This window comes from Cheilinus undulatus, linkage group 23 (assembly GCF_018320785.1).
Source record: "Cheilinus undulatus linkage group 23, ASM1832078v1, whole genome shotgun sequence".
NCBI lineage: Eukaryota > Metazoa > Chordata > Actinopteri > Labriformes > Labridae > Cheilinus > Cheilinus undulatus.
In genome coordinates, this window is record NC_054887.1 from 26,962,678 (window position 1) to 26,985,381 (window position 22,704).

Sequence of the window (22,704 nt, forward strand, 5' to 3'; positions counted from 1 at the left end):
AGTGTGGTGAGAGTCAGGAAAGCAGAGTGCAGCAGTGGAGAAGGAGTGGGTTTAAAGGCTCTTAAAGGGCAGAAAAGAGAAGAAGAAAACACTCTGGAGTTAAACCTTGTTCATCTCGTCTCCAGTGAACCTCACAGTGTTCCACTTTGGACGCTTGATAGGTTAGCATGTCGCAGAAAGATGTTAAAATAACAACAGAAATATCAAGGTTTAAACACGTTATGGTACATTTCAGAAGCGTAGACATAAATTCAGGTCGTCTGTCATTTTTAAATGTAAAACAATCAGGTGTCTGATTCTCAATGGACCTTCAACACTCACTTTTGTAGCTTTGAGTTTCTTCTCACACTGCAGTCTTTCATTCTCTATATCAGTCACCCTGAACCGCAGGTCCGTAACTTCCTGGTACAAGCCCTGGGGAGGAGAAAAACAACTCCATTACCCATTAATCTCAGAGAAAAACCTGCACTGGGGAGCTTTATGGAGACTGTGTGGGAGAGAGCTCTGAATTTTTTAAGAGGGGGGAGATTTCCTGCCAAAAGCAGCAGCATTATTTTCAGACTGATGTCCCACCAGAGAGAAAGTGAGAAGCTCTGTCCACACATGGAGGCAAATCCTGGACCACAGGGAGGCGTCACGGTCAATTACTGTGAAACTGCCTTTATCACAATCAGCTAGAGTCTGGGAGCACTGTGCTCTGCAGACATCACCATTACATGTAATATGGATTATTATCATTATTCTCTATCAGTGCTCTTTGAAATATTGGCTTTCCTCTTTCATTGAAAGGCTTATGGCATAATCATAAATTGAATTTGTCAGGTACAACTGGCTGATTACAAAATAGATCATTAAGCATGCAGGTGACATACACGTATTAGTTTTAGGGGAAAAACTCCAGACTTTGCAGCATTTTTTCAGTATGGCTTAAGGTTTTTATCTCATATCTGTATATCACTGAATAGATAAAAATGTAATAAAATCATGCTGGTATCCCACTGTTTTCATTGCTGTGTTGCTCAGAAGTCCCTCAAAGTCTCATGCAGCATGTGACAGGGTGGCTGCATGCACGTGCAGTAATGATGTTGCCCGTTTTATCACTCTATACAAGCTGAATCCAACATCTTAGATTAAAAATAGGCATCAAAAGTGTGATTTATACACCAGATTTTACAGTATATTCAGTGAGGCAAACCCAGAAAGTTTGGTTGCACATGTGAGGCTAACCGAGTTGAACTAATGTGGCATAAAAATTGTGCAGTGGATGGGCCATTACTCGAATAATGTACCCATCCTTAGTTTATGGAACAAATAATTCTGGCCTTCCTGCTGTTACTTTTGTTGTTTTAACTCACTACAAGATCAAGATTAAACTCCATATATGTATAGGAAAATAAAGGCTACTTCTGCTCCATGCTTTTGAAACTTTGGCAAATAGCACCACGAAAACTGAAGTTCCTTCCTTCCAGTCAACCACTGGTTTTAATCATGACAGAAAGATGAATATTCCCAAAAACATAGAGATACAAATCAGATAAATTAATGTTTCTTTAACAAATGTATATTTCTCATAATAGTAGCACTGGTTTAGCAGTATATGTGTGATCTATGTGTACTCTGATCTGACTGGGTTATGACTCTTGAAAAGAAAAGTTGGGCATTTTTTTAAAATATATAGCATTCATAAATAAAGTACAACAGCTTAAACATAAACAGATATTGGAATACGTTAGCAGTGCTGACATGGATGGGAGTGATCTTGTGTTCTTTGGCATTTGATTTAAAGTTTAATGGAAGCTAAATGGAAACAAAAATAAACACATACAGTTGCATTCAATTCAGCCAGCTCCCCTCAGGGTTTCACTGTCTGGGAAGCACTACATAATATCCTCCAAATATATTTCCCTTTCAGTGGACAGAACGTATGGAAACTATAACTCTCACAGCCTTTTAGCCCCTCTGAGAGGGGGGAGAGGAATGGGCATGGGTGGGGGTGGTGGGCTTCTACCAGGAAACAGCTGCTGGAGCTCAAGGGGTGTTTGGGACTGTTTTGTAACCCTTGAAGAAGTTCACCCTGCACCACATGACAGAGCCCCGAGTCATCCAGTCGAGTGTGACGGACCTTTTGTGACTTTAAAACAATGACTGGACTGCTGCCAGGATTCAGTGTCACACTTCACATGAAACGAAGTGCAGGTGGAGCTCAGAGCTTCGGCTGTATCTGCTCCACTTCACATGTTGAGCTGAGGTTTACCTCATTGTCCCTGTGATCTCTCTCCACAGCCGTCAGCTTCAACTTTAGACTGGACACCTCGGTCATCAGCTCCAGCTTCTGGGTCTCCAGTGCTGATCGGTTCAACAGCTCCTGTAAGCATAAAGCACATGAAGTTAAGCTACCCCGAAAACTAAAATGTAAACAAAGCAGCCAACTCAATGGAGGCCTTACCTGTTGAAGCAGCTCCTCAGTAGCATTTAATTTCTGCCGATGATGCTCCAGGCAGGTGTCAAGGTCCCGTATCTTTTCTCCTTGCACTTCTACCTGGTCTGTAAGAACACTTACCTGGATAAGAATGAGGCAATAATCAAATTCTAATGACTTGAAAGCACATATCTAAACCACAGTTATCATCTAACAAAAAAGATTTTTAACAACAAAAGAAAATGTTTCAGTATCCTTAGTCTGTATCCATAATCTGAATGTAATCCTGTTTGAGTAGCATCTTATAACCACTACATTTCCCTGCAGTTTTAGAAAATTACTGAGCCTTTTTGAAAACATAAAACATCACTTCTCATCTCATCTCGAGTACGATTGAGCAGCTGTGCCACAAACAGGGCAGGGATGTTAGTGAGAGCTGAAAGATGGACCACTAAATTGTAAGCTTACTTGGGACTTGTTGACATTAACAGGCATTCAGAGTAGATTTATCAAACTGCTGCACCATCTTTAAGTGGAACGCCATCTTATTTTGCAGAGTCATTTAATGTAGATGTGTGCACAACATCTAAATATAGTCAAGAGTGAGTGTAGTTATAAAGAGCTGTGCAAACAAGAAAATTTTTACAAAAAGGGCACATCATGTCTAAAAGGTTATCTTTTTAGGATTTCAGATAAAAGAAAAATATACATTTTTTTTCATTGCTGATCTTTTCAAGCTTGAACCAAGACATACTAAAGCCGTGTTTCCACCATTTGATGGAGTACGGTTTGGTATGGTTTGGTATGCTAAACACCCCTATTGTTGTGTTTGTAGCTCCACCTTCTTGGGATGGATAGGTAAGATTGGTACCCCTATGGAAGGGTGCCAAAAAGTAGGACGGTACGGGTTGGTTTTTTGGGACCCTTTCCAACTTTTGCTTTAGGGAAACGCAAAAATGTACCAAACTGAACCGGACCGCCCGGTGGAAACAACCTATAACAGCATGCCTGAACATGCTGATATGAGATAACATTTTGCATCACACAGCATCCATAATCCCTGTCTACACTGCATCAGTTAAATATTAAATCTCTGCCCTTAAGATTACATTTTTCCCCTTACATGGTAAAACATCTGAGACTTTCCCTCTAAATGTGGAGAAACTGATGTTTGGTCCTTTGTTTTAACTGGCATTTGACTGCAGTGAGCGGTTTACTTTTGTCTTTGAGTTAATATTTTAACACCGATAGGGATATTATTAATGTGCCACAATCTCTTTTGTAAAATAAGTTAACTAGATCTACTGAGTGAAGCACTCCTGGTTCCTTGTCATCTCCTTTGCTTCTTGTCTCTGTCCACGTCAAATCATGCTGTTTTCTGCAGCATTTTTGGCTTCTTGCTGATATCTGATATGCCGATATATATACAAATTATTTTTAGATGATGCTGATATTTAGTAGGTATTGTAGTTCACACCTAAAACGTGAGTCCTCAAAACACACAATTCTGGGTTTTTTGGATGAACAAATCAATTATCTTCAGTCCTAAAGCACACTTTAAAGTGTAAAAATGAAGATGAATAATGAAAAAGACTTTGGCTGATGTCGGTCTGTTGTCCAACCTAAAACTTAAGCAACTTATTTGTTTAAATGGCCAATAATTAGAGCTAATATAGGCAGATTTTTAGAGCCAAAAATATCAGTCGTAAATATCAGCTGAAATTTTTATTTATACTGATACAGATAATTCACTTTTTAAGCTAATAGCTGCCGTCACTTATGGAGTGCCTCTTGTCTTATTGGATTACTTGGTTGAAAGCAACGGTTGCAAAAAAAATGATACAATCTCTGGTATTCTTATGACGATAAGTATCACAAAGTACCAAAAAGCAAAGATCTTTAGACATATTTTTAAGCAAGAGCTGCAGCCATGAACAGAGAAGGAGGGAGCATTGTCTAAATAGTACACTTTGCTGAGTTATTTGTGCAATTTTGATTGTGAGAAAGAGTCTGCCTGCTATTTTTGGTAACTTAAAAAAGCAAGTACCCAATGTAAGGTGCCTAGGAGGTCTACTTGTATTGTAATTGCATTGATATAGTTTGATTTTTATTAAGATTGTGTTAAGCTTAAAATCTGGTATCATGAGAACCCTATAGAGCACAGTGACACAAAACTTAATACATATATATCTAAAAAGCTGTTGATTTGTTTTTAAGATACTCTGATGATGCAAAGCAGCAGCTGGTACTGAGAAAAGGGGAGAGAAGAGCCACATACTGCACAATAATTGACAATTTAAGAGCAACTGTTTCACTGTTGTATGCTACAATGACCAGTTTTTCTTACTAACCTGAAGAATAAGACACTCTTTGTCACTCTCCAGCCGTGACAGACGCTCCTGGTAGACTGCCTCAGTGCTGTGACCATTTGTCTGAAATGACAAAAAAAATAATTTTGATTTTTGTTGTTGTTGCAAATCCCTGCATTGTCTGAATCAAATAATGACAGTTTCAAACTGTCATTTCCTTTTAGTTGAGAGCTCAAGGGAAATAAAGAGAGGAAAAAAAATGTGAATACAGGTCTGGCTGATGAGTCTAAATGGAAGTACACATCATTCTTCAGCCTCTGAGATTTTCTAAAGGCTACATACCACTTAGTTGTATAACCATAAAAATCCCTGACAATGAACTCACATGGTCTCCCCTGAAAGACAAGAAAAAACACCCATGTGGAGTTTCTGAGAACCATGTGAGGGTCGATAGTATTCTCACATGAAAGTGATTTGAAAATTGAATCAAAAGCAAACTTTTCTCTCAAATATCACACATGGAGGGACGAGGCCGTGAGGGAAGAAAAACAAGAGCCTCTGCAAGTTTTGGAAGATGGAAACTATTTGCAGCAGGTCTCCTATAGAAACTCCATCACTCATCAGGCATGTCATAACAGCACTTTTACGATAAACAGACTCTGTGTAGGCATTAGGTTTAATCATAACAGGCTTTGTCTTAAAGTGGACACTGATTTTATCATAGCCAAGCTGCAACTAAACATATGGTACACTATGAAAGTTCTTCTTAAAGACCTGCGCAAAAATAGACTTTGGCACCAAGATGCATGAAGTCATTCTCTCTTAGGTCAGTGACAAGAATCAGCTTTGCTCCATTTAATCTTCATGCCTCTTGAACAGAAAGTTATAGCTATCGGTGATTAAAAGAATACAGTGTTAATGCTTCCAAGAAAGATCAGAGATGGACTGAAATCAAATGACTCCAACTTCCTGATAAAAATAATTTCAGATGTGATGTGTCCAGATGCTAAATAATGTAATTACCTCTATCTATCAATCGCTCTCTCACAGATAACTGAACTTCTAGAAAGTGTAAAGTAAAAGTAGTCTTTTACCCAGTCTGTGCCCTATTATAAAGGCAGCTGTAGTCACAATGAATTGCACTCAAGTTAACCATCATTTTCTCTGTCTCTTTAAGGCAAGAGAGATGCAAAAAGGTGCCCATGTAGACTGAAATCTAAAGTCCTGCTTAAAGCCAGCATTTAGAATATGTTTGAATATTCACCTTGTCTTTATCCAACCTTAAATTTTTGTTTATTTATGAATTTGGCAGTTAATTTGCCTTTTTGGTTGTGCTGTGATGCAAGATGCACACTATTTGTTGTTATGCAGTGTTTCCTTTCAATTAATCTGGGGTTTTAGCCAGCCACCTCAATGAAGCTGGCCATGCACTACAGGATTTTTAAGACCAATTTTAGGCTACATTTGCCTCTACTGCTGATCTTGGGGGGTGCATCCTGAGTGGAGGCTCGCTGCAAATGATTGTCTAAAGAATCCTCAAGTGTGTGGTGCCAACAGTTATTTGACTGCTCCATGTGTTGCACACTCCCCCTTGAGTGACCCAACTGCATCACCGAGCTACGTATGCAGACTTCTGCATGTTACATGCTGCAAACAACAACCCACAAAGTTTTCCCACAAATTGTCACAGTTTTTTTGAGTTAGTGGAGCATGCATCCTACAGATCTGCTGGATTTAGCAAAGCAACCAGTGAACTCTGCGTGTCAGATTATACATGCACGTGCTATGCATTAGAAAGATAGTGAAACGGAGTCTTGTGTTCACATTTATTCTCACTCATTTACCACACAGGGAAAAAAATACTCTTCAAGGAATCTTAAAACTGTTTATAGTGTTTAAAGCACTTAAAGTTTGTTAAATACGAATATCATGCAGACAAAAACAGTGATGTTTTCTGAAAGTGTCATCATTTCTTTTGTCTAGGTTAAAGAATGAAAGCATGGGAACAAGCTGAAGACATCGTTGCAAATAAATACATCATTAGACTTTGTGCGCAGGTCAGTCATGAATGAAGCCAAAAAGACTGTAGCAGGACATCTCAACCCACAAGAACAATAGGCTATTTTTTACATAATGCAAAGCAACCCAACAAAAACAAACCTTCCCACATATATCTCAGGCTACAATCTCCCCACAACCTTAACTGCACAGCAGTTAGGTTTAAAACTTCATCACACTTCTCTATGAACAGCTGACCAGAGAAGTTGATGCATGGGATTCATCAGCTGCTGACATGATCCCTTTGGTAAGAGCACCAAAACATCTTTTAAGCACACAGCCGCTGACATATTGTTAAAACAAGACAAACACTACTTTATTTGCCGCAAATAGCAAAAGAAATGCACAAACAGAGTCTGATCCACTTTTCTACACCGCTACCTTATTGGTTCCTGGTGCAGGGAATGTGATTTTGATGAGGATTTTAATCTTTATAAAGATAAACATATACCACCAGGAATTAGACTTGAAGGTAGGGCTGGACAATAAATCTTTTTCAGATTTGCCCCCCTGTGGAGCCATGTCCCAAGTCAAGTTTTTTTTTTTTTTTTTGGAAATGATTACTTATTCAAATAACCCTTAAGTGTATGGTGGCCACACAACAACCTTACTGCTCCCTATCGAATCAGAGTTTCCCTGACCTTGAACTATAAATATTAAACATGTTATATATTCACAATTCTGGGTCAGACTGATGGAAAACCCCTGACAACCAATAAGAACAACGGAATGGGTAGCGTGACGCAGCAGATTTTGTATGGCTCACGGACATAAACACAACTATACTTTAATCTCAGCCAGGATTTATCATCATTCTTCATTATTTGATTTTTGCTGGAAGTGTAACACATGCCAGGACAGCCAGCCAAGGATTTCAACAGTTCTCCAGGTCTGTTTTACTTCTAAAGCCAAGCTTAATTGCATGAGTTTCTGTGAGCTCTTACATTTGAGGAATCTTCACTGAGAGAAAGTTACTACAGACAGCAAGTGTGTGGTCTCGTAGTCCAGCTGAGGCATCCAGTATGAAAGTTCACAGACTTATGGGATGAAAAATATTGAAACAATCCTTAGGTCTATGGTCTTTAATTTTTAAAAATCATTGAGGACCATGTAAATAGCACAAAAAGAAAGGAAATTTGTGTAGATTATTTCTTTGTTGTAACAATGCTTCTTGGCAATGAATTTTATACCATTGGAAAGCCTGTTTATTACCCTTTTAAATGGTGCCATGTTTGTAAGGAAGATGCATTTGTGGGATGAGCAGCAGAGCTGAGTATGTGGGTTGTGCCCATGAAAAATGTGCCAAATCTTCTCTGCCAATGCCAAACAGCTGATTCTGCAATTGACTCTTGTCGGTGTTTGGTGGGTTGGATGATTGAAGTTTGAAGAAACAAGACATATTGACAATTTAACAATTTATTCATTTAACAAACAGGAGCCTCAGTAGCGTGTGAAAGAACAATACACAGCCACAACAGCCTGGCACCTCCTCCTCATGCTAATCACCAGCCTGGTCACACACTGCTGTGGGATGGCATCCCATTCTTCAACCAGCATTTGTCGCAAGTCAGCCAACGTGGTTGTGTTGGCCACTCTGGCACAAACAGCACACCCAAGCTGATCCCACAAGTGTTCAGTGGGGTTAAGGTCAGGACTGCTGGCAGGCCATTCCATCCTCTTCACTCCCAAATTCTGGAGGTAGTCTCTGATAAACCCGGATCTGTGGGGGTGAGCATTGTCATCTTGGAGGATAGAGTTCTTGCTGACAGGGTGAGAAAACGGTATTCTTGGGGTGTCGTCTTCTTGGGACGCCCACTTCACGGCCTGTCTCTGACATTCCCCGTTATATGGAACTTGGCCTTCAGTTTGGAGATGGTACTAGGGTTCACTCCAAACAATGCTGCAACTTGGTTTTGCAGAACACCAGCTTGAAATTGCCCAACCGACGGGCCCTATCCAGATCAGTCAAACATGGCATGCCGATTCTTGAAGCAGACATCTATTGACCACTGTAGCAGGGCCCATGTGTACAGGTGGGGGTACCAGAAGCTCAAAACAAGAGTCAATAGCAACAGCAAAATAAGCTGTTTGGCATTGGCAGAGAAGATTTGGCACATTTTCCATGGGCACAACCCACATACTCAGCTCTGCTGCTCATCCCACAAATGCATCTTCCTTACAAATGTGGCATCATTTAAAACAGTAATAAACAGGCTTTCCAACGGTTTAAGATTTATTGCCAAGAAGCATTGTTACAACAAAAAAATAATCTACCAAACACAAATTGGATTTAATACAGATGTAAGACACTTTAAATGATACACTGTGCCAGCGAGAATATCTAAAACCTAAAAAATACTGTACACAGAGCCTTGTAGTCACAACAGTAAACAAACAACACAACAGGCTAAGATAAATCTTATGCTTGTGTCAAAACATATGATAAAGACCACACATTGAGGGTTCAAGAACTGTAAAAAATGCATTTTTACCAGCCGGCCATGCAGCCACTCTGCCAGGTTCTCTGCTGTAGAATCAGGGATCTGACACCTCAGGTTATCCCTCTCCTCATTGTCCATCAGCTCTAGGGCTCCCCGCAGGTCCTCCAGTAGGTGAAGCACCCGAAGGCCTCCCAAGAAAGGTGAGGTGGGCGACTGGCAGTCAAATAGACCATTGGAGTAGTCCATAGCCTTGGAGCCTGGGGGAAATCAAGAGCAAGACAGACATTTAGACATGGGATGACTCAAAGAGAAGAGAATCAGAAAGAGTTGTGAGATGATATGTGCTCATTGTTCTGGCAGAGTATTAAAAACTACAGTGTAATGTGTTTAAAATGTAATCAAAATGGCAAACTTTCAAAAAGAAGTTCAGATTCAGAACCAGAGCCACATTCGGTGCTGATCTGTGGGTGTGGCGGGCTCATGATTACTACCCAAAGCTGTAAATTTTAGTTTTGGAACTGCATGTTTACGTCTTTCTCTGAACTTGTGTCTTACATCACATACTACCAAACTTCTTAATCTGGAACAACTGAGGAGAGTAAAAATAAAAACCCTAAAAAACATCAAAATTTCAACAAATGTTGCTACCTGCTTTTATCAAAGATGGTATTTAATGTCTTTTTAATTATTGTACAGTGTCTTTGAGTTTTTAAAAAAGTGCTTGATAAATAAAATGTATTATTATTATTATTATTATTATTATTAAGAAACAAACAAATCTCTCCACTGAACAACTCTATTTATTTAACTACATTCACATGTTCTCCAACCGTCTGAACCGTGAAGGCATTATGAATCAAACTCCGACCAGAAACCACCATCCACCCCTGCTGGTCCTAACTTGTGTTTCTCTGGTCTTATCTGCCCTGAGTGAGCTTAATATTACTGTGAGCGATTGCCCCATTACCTATATTGTGTCGTTACTGTCACAGCTAAAGTTTATAGCAAGCTAATGTTAAGCTAGGTTATCCTAATTTTAGCGTTCTAAAAATAAACAGATACGCGTGACCGACACAACGAGGAACGTCATGACTTACGGACAAGTGGTTGAATTGAAATAGGAAACTTGTGGATTTGTTTATTTCACTATTTAAACTGAGGTAAACTGCTCTCTTCAACAAACTTGAAGCTCAGCCAAGCTGCTCCAGACTCTTGTCTCTTTGCTGTAAAGGGGTAAATATGGAGCGTGTGACATGAAAGGAGTCAGAGCACCCTCTACTAGATAAATAAAAGAACCCCGACATCATGCCAAGGTAAAACCAATACACCCTGCATTTTATTTGTGAAAATACAAGTGTTAACATGGGCTAACCTCTGGCTAACTAACAATTATTTTTACTAGGCTATAATCAACCAATTAAACTGGCTGACGAGCAGAGTTCAGATTTTTTTCCAGTCAACAGTAGAAGCTGCTACATATGAGTTTAACTTGATTCATAATGCCGACGTACTTAATACTTATTGCATTGTTTCCAACACATAGGCTTGATGATACTTGAGTGGTGTATAAGCTGACCTTTTCTCTTTCTTTTTTTATGATCCTCTAGTAAATACACAGCTAAAGGAGCATCATTGCATGTTTAATCGTAAGCCACCATTAAAAAAGGATTATGCAGCTTTTAGCAGCAATTATCATTTACTCCTTGCACTTTAGATGATAGCTGCAAAACACAACCTTGTCAACGATAAAACTTCAAAGACAAAGCTCACTAACTTTGATTATGGAATATCAAGTGAAATATTTCCAAAGGCGATGACGTCCTCTAGGTATAGTGTAATTTTAAGAGAAACACTGAATTGGTAAGCAATTCAGTAATATACTCACACAGCACTGTTCACACAGGGCTTCTTTCAGCCTTCTACATCTAATTATTAATCACAGGTTATCAGTTTCAGTAAACAGTTACTGGAAGCATTAGTAACAATCTACTATGGCATGTTTTCAATAAAAATCTTCGAATAGTGATCAGATAGTAATCAATCTGGGGGCTTCCTCTGAACAGCAACACATTTGTATGGAAACCAATGACAGTAGATGTTCTGATTTGCAGTTCACCTTTCTATTAAGTACGTACTCATTTCATTAAAGTTTTATTTAATAGTCCAATTAAGATCTCAGAATCATTAAAGGGCACTTTACTACAGATCATGTACTGTCTGTTTACTCAATAAATGTTTTCATTTGTCATTATAGGAATTTTAGTCACAAGACACTGGACAAGAAAGTGTTTACAGTGATTCTAAGAAAAACCTTGCAAACCGAAGCAAATAATAAAAATTGAATCTTCTCTTGTGTCAGTGGAAACTAAATTTTCAGATAATTTTTTCTTCAAAATAAATGCTTCAGCATGCTGATAGAGCTTTAGTGTATGATGGTTCCATCATGTGCTTCAGCCGTCTCCACACCATCTGTCATCTGTCTTTAATGTCAGCCTTAATAAAGATGTCGAACAAAACAAAGAGAGGGCTAAATAAATAAACATCCAAACAATCATAGCCTTCCCTACAGTAGCAAGCTGGAGCAGGGCTTGGTGACGACTGTGGTTTCTGCAGAAACAAGGGGGAGGACGTAAGGGGGGAGTCATGTGACCAGCCACCTCGCTCCCATTGGAAAGGTCAGCGCTATAATTACACACATCAGCGGAAAAGTTGGGACTCTGAGTGAAGCCTGCTCTGCTCATCTGCAGCAGCAGGAGCAGAGAGCGGCCAAAAGTTCCCAGGATGGAGTTTGTATTCCAAACTCACAGAGCTTGAATAATCATTAGTTTCCGTCACGGCGGGGACAATGGAAACTTGCATTCATTTCTCATGGTTGAAGAATGTAGTGAAAGCAGAAAGAGGTTAAAAATCTTCCTCAGCTGCACAATTACTGCAGACTTTAATGCACAGTCAGGAGGCTTTAATTTAACTGCAGGTAGAAGAGGAAGGAGAAGGACACATTGTACTCCCTACCACTGGACCTAGTATTCCCAGCTTGCAATTCAATCGTTTCCAGATGTGGCTCGAGCCCTCAGCATGCCATGCCCACTTTATTAAAAAAAAGTGCTACTGCCAGGTCTTAAAGTCCAAGTGTACGATGTGGTTACCTGCTATGATTCCGTCCATTTGCTCCAAGGCTGCTGCCAACATCTCGCTGGCGTCCGACATCATCTTCAGCTCAATGAATCTGAGAAAAGAAGAAGAAAAGAGTAAGAGAGAGAAGAGAGGGATCCCAAACAAAGCCATAAATGAGAAACAGAACCTGCTTTAATATCCAACTCTGTACAGACAGGGGGTTTCCTAAATTTTACAGCAAAAAGAGGAAGAACTCGTAAACAAACCTGAAAAGTGAACTCACAAAAAGTTTAAAAAGTCCTAGAATCAGTTACAAGAGCAGTGTTAGATATAAAAAAGGATTAATGGTAAAAACAGCACAAAAATCCCTTAAGCATACCGACAATTGGAAATTTCATTATCTGTAGTAGAGTTTACAGACAAATGGGCAAAAAGCCATCTGCTAAATGTTTTGTGACAAGATCAAAAGCGCCATAACAGCCAACAAATGTCCTTGTGATAAGATTATTCTGTCAATTATCCAAATTTAATAAAATGAAAACACATACAGCAACCACTCAATTATATAAATATCACTTCAGTACACTTAATTCAAAATCCTGTGATGTTTATTTAAAACATGTTTTGCTGGGTTTAAAGCTGCAGATAAGGACGTTATTCCTTTAAACCCTGCGCTGCCATGCAGCCTATTTGGATGACATGTAAAAGAAAATCCTGCAACTTCCTGCATGGGTGTCAATTTATTTCTAAGTAAGTTCTTTAGAGTCGTATCACTGGTAAACAATCAGAAAATAATGTCTTATTTCTCAGTATTACTGCTTTGTTTGTAACTACAAGCACTTGCTTTCTCTACTCAACAACCCACCACTGGCTCTCTATTTCCACTCTTGGCAGCTTTGGATTTAAAATATCACTGTAAATCTGTTGTTCTTTCATAATGTTGGTACTTTTTAGTACAATAGGACATAAAAAATTGAATTGTGCACATGCAAGGGCATAACGAGATTTCTTTGCTGAGTGCACATGTAGGTCTATCTTGTGTTTACAACAGGTTTCATTTTAGCCATTATCAGAAGAAATAAAAAATTCTGACGACCATAAAATCTTCAACTAAAACATAAAATGATCTCATGGTGCAAAGTTTGCATGTCCTTCCTGTGTAGGCGTAGGTTCTCTCCGGGTTGTCCAGCTTCCTCCCACCACCAAAGACATGGTTGTTTGGTTAACTGATGATTCTAAATTGACCCTGGTTGTAGGTGTGAGATACTAGTGCAACCCAATACTGATGTCTCAGAGACCTGATAATTAACTTCTAAATCAAGAAAATAATCAATGGATCAATCATGAACCAAATTTTGAATTGAAGCCCTAATCCTGAGAATTTGTTCTGTTCACAGTGGTTCCTCCTGTACAAGAACTACAAAGCCTGCTGCATGTTTAACATTTTCCATTTGAAATAAACAACTGTGCAAATCAGTAATCCTGTTATGAAACCAGCGTTCATTCTGCCCTTACAATTGACTCCTGCATCAAATTAACCCTGCACACTGTGCCACAAAAAACTGGCTGTTTGAGAGACAAAAAACAAAGTGATCTCCAGGACTTATTACCCAAAAAGCCTTATTTCCGGTGGTCTGGGCAGCAGTCACGGGTGCTCATGGGGAGGCTTCAATCTGGAATAATGGTACTATTCTCCCAGGGGTTTCAGGCCGTAGCATTGGCATGCCAGGCATCTCAAACTTCCATAACAAAGTTGGGACAGTATCCCCCATTAAAGCTGAATCCAAACACTTATCACATGCCTCTTCTTTACACTCACTGACTGCCCATCATCACACACAGAGTGGGGGTTAGATCGTGTGTAGTAAGTGGGCAAAGCAGCTAAAGCTCAAAACTAACAACATAAAACACAGCTCTACTTGTTCACATGGTAGGGGGGTAGAAGCTGAAGGGTTTACTTCATTTCCTCCTCCGCTGGGGTCACAGTGTCACACCCAGCGTGGGCACTAAGAGCATAATTAAACCAATAGTCTCAAAATGAGCTGAGGGGGTGGAGTCTGCTGTTAACACAAGGGGCCCTGAGAACATAATTTCAACAACACACTCCACAGAAAAGAGTCAGTTTCTACCAAAACATCATTCACATACTGATGTTTATTTGCACTGCTCAATAAACATAACATTTAGGGTGATTAACAGCAGAGATCTACAGAAGCAGATGGAAACAAGAGCCATATCAGGTAATTTAATGCAACGCAACAAAGGGCTTTTGGTGCAAAAAGTGCCACAAAATACCTTGCATTTCAAGTAAGGATGTTCAAACTGGATTTAGAGTTACAAAGGGAGCAAATGCCCATCATCTACCTCTTACTGCTGATGTTTTTCTCTGCAGGTATTTCAAAAGTTCAATGGAAAAACCTTGGTCACTCTCACCAGGGTGCAAGCTCTATTTGGCCAGCTGTTTTTCCCACCCCATGGGAAAAATTAAAAACACCAAACTGAGGTGCTATTTTTGTTGGGAATCCAAATATTTTCTCTCTCTGCGTGAGCGCGGAAAACAACAAATGGCATGAAGGTTTCAGCTATCTTGTAGACTCGTCTTGTGAGAATACATTCAGCCATGGGTGTAAGTAAAAGCAGTAGGAAAACAATTTAAGCTAAAAACACATCATATGAATCGCGTTATTATGAGTTTTGTAAGAAATCCAATTTAGTGGAAAGGAGTATCTAAGTCCACATGCAATTCGGAATTAAAGGCAGAGAAAAAAATCACATCAGTCATGGCAGAAGATGGCCTTAACCTTTACATGAAACTACTATTGCTGTTCCTGTTAGATCATAAAGCTGAGATATTTTACGCCTGTTTTCGCATTAGTAATGAGAAGGTTGATATGAAATTCTGGCAAAATGTTCATAGAAAAGCCCACAGATAAGGGCCATCTCTGCAGCCATGTAATCAAATGCTGACTGATAACACCACAGTGTAGGAGGGAGACTGCACACATTCCTAAGTAGGTTAGTTCTCCCTAAAACCAAACACAAACTGCCTGGTACAGACATCCCCGCTGACCTATGTGACCTCTCTTCCCTGAGCTCTTTAGACAGCTTCCTGAGACACAACAAGACATCAGGATGGTGGTATTTTTGTGTTAGTCCATTTATACCCCCCCAAAAAACTAATATTTGATATCAAAACTCTGATATATTTTATTCTTATGTGCCAAAGAGTGCCAATATTTTTCAAAATTCAATGAAACATTCTGCTGAGTCAAACTGTTGCAAAGGATATCACGTCATTCTAGGGATACATAACTAATATCACTTTTATTATCACGATATGACCATTCAGTAAACTAGGGATGCACAATGTTCCTATTTTAATAATATAGAACATGTCAATATTTACAATAGCATTTTAATTGATATTGATATATATCAATGTTGTTCAGTCCTTAAAACACACTTTAAAGTTTAAGGATTGCAGATGAACAAAGAAAGAGATTTCAGGAGATGCAGGTCTGTTGGACCTGCCTGAATCTCCACAAGCTTATTCTTATGAGCGATATTTACAGCAGATATATGCATTGAAAAAACAAACTTTAAAGCTCCTTTCATACTAGGGCCTACTAGATTCATATACTTTTGTCATCAGCACTAGAATTATGAGTTGCTTAGACTATTAACATTTTTCTTTATCAGTTAACCCTTTAAAACCTGAGTTTCTGGACTCTTCTTATTTTAACCATAAAAGGCCCAGAAAATGTCCTGTGAGTATGTGCTTTTGCCCATTTTTCCACAATACTTCGAACTTTTAATATATGGCAGTTATTTACATTTTACTGCATGGTGGGACTTCCAGTTTGTAGATGAGACTGTAGACAGCTAAAACGAGGAGCTCCCGGTCAAATAAGTTTAAAAAACGGAGAAAACTCTTATAATCATAACTCAACGACGGAAAAATAATTAACATGGATAAACCACATTTTACTGCATGTTAAGAGTGTTTTAACAGTTTAAAATGAAAAAAAAATGGGGGAACTTTATGCTAGAATCTTAGTGAGAAAAGGGGAAATTACAGTAATAACCACACGTTGGCTGTGAAGCACAGTTTCTCAGCTTTCAGAAACTGTTTGTATTTTTCCGATAACACAAACAGTCATGCAATTATGGTCATGCAAAGTGTGCTTCAACAGCGCATTATCGGCGACGTGCTAGGACTTACAGGGTTAAGGCCCATTATCCCAATCAAATTCTCCATCTAAACTGTAATGCAGATGCCTGCCTCGTAAAAGTTTATTTCAATGACTGCTGCCTTGCTGCCACAACACCGCTAACTGCTGCAGCAATAGCATCTCATAGGAAAAGCACAGTCTATCTGTAGCTCAAGACATATGGTAAAAAGAGCAGGTCTAGACAATACTCTAATCTCATTTGCAAAGACCAAACATTAATTAATTAGGGAGATGAAATATTATCAGCACAGCATCAGTTAATCACTTAAAAAGTTATCATCTTTATCATCATCGGCAGACATGAGAATTTCTGATATTTACGACCACATACCAGCCGTCCACATCAGAAAAGTGAAATATGTACCACAATGCTCCACATTAATTTGAAGCATTCAGTTTGAAGAGTTTTAAGCTGAATCTTGTATATATTCAGCGATCATGTATAGTGAGAGACTCATGTTGCACCAAACAGTGCGACAGGCCGTCATTCCTCCTTGGGGCCATCAAACTGTACAACTCTTCTGTCTGGCACTGGACTTACCCACACTGTTTACGCTGCTCTTGTAGACATATTGATTTTACACACTTTTATTTTCGTTTACTTAATATTCCATGTATTAATTTACTGCAATAATGTACAAAAATATGGTCTTGTGCATGTCTTTTAAATTTCACGCCATTTTTCTCATGTACCAGGAACATATCCACAACTGCTGTCCTGCAATACTATCACTGGAGCTCACCTGAGTTGGAAAAACTCAATAAATCACCAAATTTGCATGGATCAAATGCTGGAAAAAAAATCAAGAAAATCATGTGTTCATTCCTGTTTGAGTGAAATTTGCTCAAAGTTGCAGTAGATAGCTGTTACGGGAAATTAGATAGTTCCAAGTTCATTCCTTTTCACTAGGATTTAAATCTGAAAAACACGACACAAATGAGAGCTTCAGAAGAAACAAATCAGACAGTTTACAGAGACATATGGACTTGTTAATTTGGTTTTTATGAGATCTGTTTGTCTCAGTTCACAAGTGAAACATGCTTTTGTGAAACAACGATTTAGCTGAATATAACAAAAGACGCATTTCGATTTATTTAACTGAGACTTGTTTATTCTAATAAGACATCCTTAACTTACTGTATTCACCAAGGATGTTCTTTTTAAAGCCTTTTAGATTTGGTACCTTGTGTATCAAATGTATTTAACAGAGGTAAGATTCCATCCCAAGTCTATTTTACAGAGAGACCAAACACTTCAAAATCTACCTCTAGATTCTAATACTGTAAGGTGGTTTGGATATAAACCAGATGGAGAAAGAGAGAGAGAGAGAGAGAGATGGATGGAGACCTATAGAGGGGGAGTGACAATGCCTTTACAAAGAAAACAGTCTGGGATTACTTGACCCTACGCTGAGTGGTGGGCTTTTAAAACAAACACACATGCATACGCACACATACACAAAAGCACGCCTCTGCTGGTGCCTCAATCACTCCAGCTCCAATAGGTCTCTTCCAGCTGTGGTACAGATGTGCATTTCAGAACTGAAATGCCTCATAACATATGCAGTTTTATGTTATTTATTTACTTATTGCAGCACAAAAACGTAAGAGCTCAGAACTTATTGTAGTTAAAATCTGATTCTTTGCTTGAGACAGGGATTGAACTTGTTATAAAGAGAAATATGACAAAGTCCGATTTTATCGCTGTATCCAGAGGCTGCCAGTACACTAATGTTTTATTTGAAAAGTTCTATACCCAGTTGCTGAAATATCACTCATCCCCAGCTGAATTTACCACTGGATAGCACCATAACTTAAATTTCTTATTCCTTCAGCACTGTGGACTTTATTGGAAGATATGTGAACATGAGGAAACTAGGGATGCAGCAGAATTTTTTGTCAGTTAAACTTATCATCAGTATTTTTTTTTTTTTTAATAAGCTCAGGTCAGCAAACCCAGTCAAATACTCAGGCTAAACTATAACTCAGCCATCCGCCACTAGCTGCTACTGTAGTCTTGATTAATGGCTACTACCATGCTGTTCTAATGCTCTTTAACCCAAAGGTAAACAACAATAAACTGATAGTACAGATAGCATCTTATAGAAACATCATAGTTTAGTACTATTTTCATCTAAAAAAACAGGGTCTGTGTCAGGTTATACTGGCAAACGAAATGTATTAAATGTGACAAAAGTAAGATCAGATCAGAAAAATGCATGAACATAAACATTTTTGCACAAGAATTGGCAAAGAGCAACACAGTAACAGCAGGAAAAACAAGACGATGCCATATGATCACTGTGTCAGTGGCACCCACGCTCCAGTGCTAATTGGCTGTTAACCTATCAGATAGAATTATGGGTGGGACTTGGGTGAGATCTTGGAGAGTGAAAAGAGAGCCAGAGAGGAAGCGCCCCCTTGAAGTAAGGCCAAAGTAGCGCTCTTTTTGGTTAATTCATTTAACAAATTGTCTGTAAAATCAGCCAAATGCAAAATAACAGCCTTAATAATCGTCTGTTAATCGGTTGATGCCTTCAGCACACTACAAAAGCTAAGTAGACCAACCAAATACTAAGCCAGCTGCTACATGAAACCCCAAACACAATCTTCATTGCCAATGGATGAGCAGCTCTCACTCAAAAATGATCAGTAAAAACACAGCCAGGGCTTGGCATAAGTGAGGAAATAACAAATGCATGTTTATGCCAGTGCATCTGCTTTTAATAGTTGTTTGAGCAAAAATGATACATGTTCAATTGCTCTATTTGCAACTAACAAGTTTTGTTTTATTATTGAATGATCTTAAAAGTTGATATTTTTCAGTTTTTGATGAAAAGGTAAAAATGTAATATCAGAGGCCAAACAAAATGCCCTCATACATGTTTTTATGTCCATTCAGCAGTCCAAAACCTAACTTCTTTGTTTTCTATCATATCAGAAAAATAAAAACACTTACTTTTCACACTGAAAATCTAGATAGGTTTCACTACAACTTAACCTCTTACCTTTTTTTAGCTGTGGAGGTAATGGTTTAAGCAACATTTAAAACAAAAAAAGAGACAACGTGGACACTGAGTGTGACATGACCTTGTGGAAGCCAATCCCACGTGAAATCCAACCACCAGTGAAACACCCTGCCTTTTGTTTACACTTCCCCCTTAGAGATGGTCCAGTGGACTTCAAGTTTGTGCCTGTGTGAGGGCAGACTGTTTGACAGAAACGACAACCCAGACTTTAAACTAGCACTTCATTTATACACAAACAACTCTTTGTCTCTAAGAGACTCACATGATAGCACTGCGACACTGAACCCGGGTTATTGGAGATTTTTCCATGTGGCTCCAAACTACATCACAGACTGAAATCACACTGGAGGAGGGGGGAAAATGAAGGAAGACTGTGGAAAAGGGGGCTGGAGGAACTGAGTAAGAGACAGCAAGCCAAGAGAAATTGACTTTCATTGCCTGTTATCAAGGTTTAGAGCAGAAGAAGCACTCTCTAAGTACTCTTTTAAGGGCATAGTTTCACAGTTAATGCGTTAAAATTAGACTACGACGATTAGTAAAATGCTTAAGCGTAACATAAGGTCTACAGCAGCGCCTGCAATGAATTAAACCATAAAGGGGATTGAAGCAGAGGCATCCCTACACTCAGGAAAGCCTTCAGTCAGTCCTGTCAGGAAGCGTTTCCTGGTACATTCAGGAGAAATGTCTTCCTCTTACTCAGAAACTGCCAGCACTGAGTGCAATAAAAAAAAGCAGAAATCCCACAAGCCACTTGCACATCTCAGTCTCCTAACCAGGTCTTTAATTATATTCCTGTGTGTCAAATGTTTCAGATTAAGATTTTAATTTCTGAAGCATGTGTATATAAACATCCCAATATATCATGTGACCTAAAAGCGCCACCTCCCTCCTTTTAAAATACACTGCTGCAAGAGCACTGTACCAAGAATGCGAGGAATGCAAATGTCAAGACGGAAAGGTGGCTGAGATGGAAAGGCGCCTGTTAATTGTCTTGACACGTGGCTTTGAGAAAAATTAAAAATCAGTATCAGTGCCATGTTGATCTAACAACAGGCCAAGTTCACTGCTTATCCAAACTAGGCCCAACAATGGACTTTGTCTCCTCTTACTAAACTGAGCAACAAACAAACCCCTGTTGCCTGAGGGAACAGAATGATCGGTGCCAGAAGATTTATTCATTTGAGTTGCTGAAATCACTCAGCAAGGTGAAAATGTGCTTTAATAGGTGTATGCTTGATCTTCTACTTTAATATAACTGTGCAGGGAAGTGTGCAACAGCACGGATCTTCAGAGCAGCCAACCGTTGGCAGTGAGAGTGCAGCCGGACACAAATATGGTTATAGTCAGAAGAGGGAATAAAATCCTTTGTTATGATTTGTCTCCCCGGAAGGCATGAAGACATCATCATATGCACGCAGAGTTTTAAGGCTGCCAGCAGGTCATGCAGAGCCTCTGGAGGGAGATTTCTCTGGTATAACTTTACACTGCAGAGGTTTACTCAAACAAAGCCTGCACAAGTCTGAGACCGATAATAAAAGGAGCTGACAGAGGAGCAGAAACAGATTTAAACTGCTGGTTTTGAGCTGGCAGCTACTGCTTTTTGCTGGTGGGAGATGAACTGAGTCTGACTGGAGGTTTGCTACAGTGATTCATGATTTGGCTTGGGGATTAATGGACATGTGATGCATAAATTAGCTTTGGTTCAATCATAAACAAACTAGCATAGTTCACCCTACTAAAAGGCTATATAATGCCATATGATGAGGCTATTATCCTAATTTTTGTTACTTAAATACTTTTTAGTACCACATGTTCTAATTGAATTTAATCTCAGTTTAATGTTTGAAAGTACTGTAAAGTATTAAAGCTATACAGAGACTTTATGTCTAATTCTTTAACTAAAACCAACCATGAACAATAGAAGACTTTTCATATTGCTCAAATTACGTTTTACCTTTACATCAAAACAACATTCAGACAACATGCATTAACTAGCCTGCACTTTTCAGAAATTAAATATAAGAAATTGAAGCAAAGTACTGTTTTTCTGGGGTGCCATGGTTTTAAACACGTATCAGCATCATTTGACTGAACCTAAGGAACAAAGGTTTTCTTTTACTTCAATTTAATTTTCATTTAATGTGAGTATTTGCCATGAATTAGAAGGTTTTGCACGTGTATTTGTAAGTTAATGTGACATTTAAGCACTAAATATGTAGTTGTTTGCATTTGCTGAGTAGTATAGTAGGTCTGCCTCTCATAAAAGCACATAAATAATAGACTATTCCAATTAGCATGGATAATATCAATGGAAATATCAACTGAAACGAAAGGAGTTATAAGTAATAACAGTGTTAATGTAAAATGAACGTAAACATCATCTCTAAGTCATTCAAGATAACCTATATGCCAACTTAGCGTTGGTCTACATATTTCAGATAATTTGAGCATTAAAAAAATATTCTATAACAAGCTTTTCAAACAAGCCCAGAGTAGCTTAACCGCTGGTAAACGTTAGCTGGCACATAAAGATTGTAATCAGCAACGTCAGAGGTATATCACATTTAAGCTAGCAGTATAACGACGCTCGGTCGAAGAAACAGTTAAATATTTCTCTTTTTTTCGATAAGTCGAGTTTAACTTCAGTAAACTTACTTAATTCGACCAAAAACCGTTAAATGCGGGGTCCCGTATTCTCCAGAAGCTTTAGTCCAAACACTTCTCACAGGAGCTTCATGGTTTGAGTTCACCTTCCCATTGAATCGCCCTGAGAACTGAAGTTTTCATCCCAAACTTCAGACGTTTCTAACGGCGTCAAGCTGAACGTGAAGCAGGGGAAGTTTCCAGAACTTTCGCCTTCAAAATAAAATACTTAAAAAAAAAAAGCTGAAGTTATAACTGCTTTTACTGACGACGAAACTATTAGTTTTTTATTTTTTTTTTTGAGCAATGTAATGCTGTGTTTAATCACGCCCAACCGGTAAGTATTATAATTTCACATTTTACTTTCCACTGATAGTCATAAGTTCCGAAAAATGTGGATTGATAACTGCAGTCTTTGAACAAAGGCTAAGAAAATGTTGCCAACTTCATGTAATCATA

General features: G+C 38.8%; 1 protein-coding gene across 1 annotated transcript in view; it reads right to left on the reverse strand.

The window, feature by feature from the left end:
• Window positions 1-22,382, reverse strand: part of ppfibp1a (PPFIA binding protein 1a) — a 40,000-nt gene extending 17,618 nt beyond the window's left edge. The window contains exons 1-7 of the mRNA XM_041781325.1: window positions 22,258-22,382; window positions 12,374-12,453; window positions 9,279-9,484; window positions 4,771-4,851; window positions 2,447-2,560; window positions 2,255-2,365; window positions 322-414 (exon numbers count right to left, since the gene is read on the reverse strand). Coding sequence (XP_041637259.1) covers window positions 322-414; window positions 2,255-2,365; window positions 2,447-2,560; window positions 4,771-4,851; window positions 9,279-9,484; window positions 12,374-12,437 — 669 coding nt within the window. The 5' untranslated portion in view covers window positions 12,438-12,453; window positions 22,258-22,382. The remainder of the gene's footprint in view (window positions 1-321; window positions 415-2,254; window positions 2,366-2,446; window positions 2,561-4,770; window positions 4,852-9,278; window positions 9,485-12,373; window positions 12,454-22,257) is intronic.
• Between the last annotated feature and the right edge of the window lie 322 nt (window positions 22,383-22,704).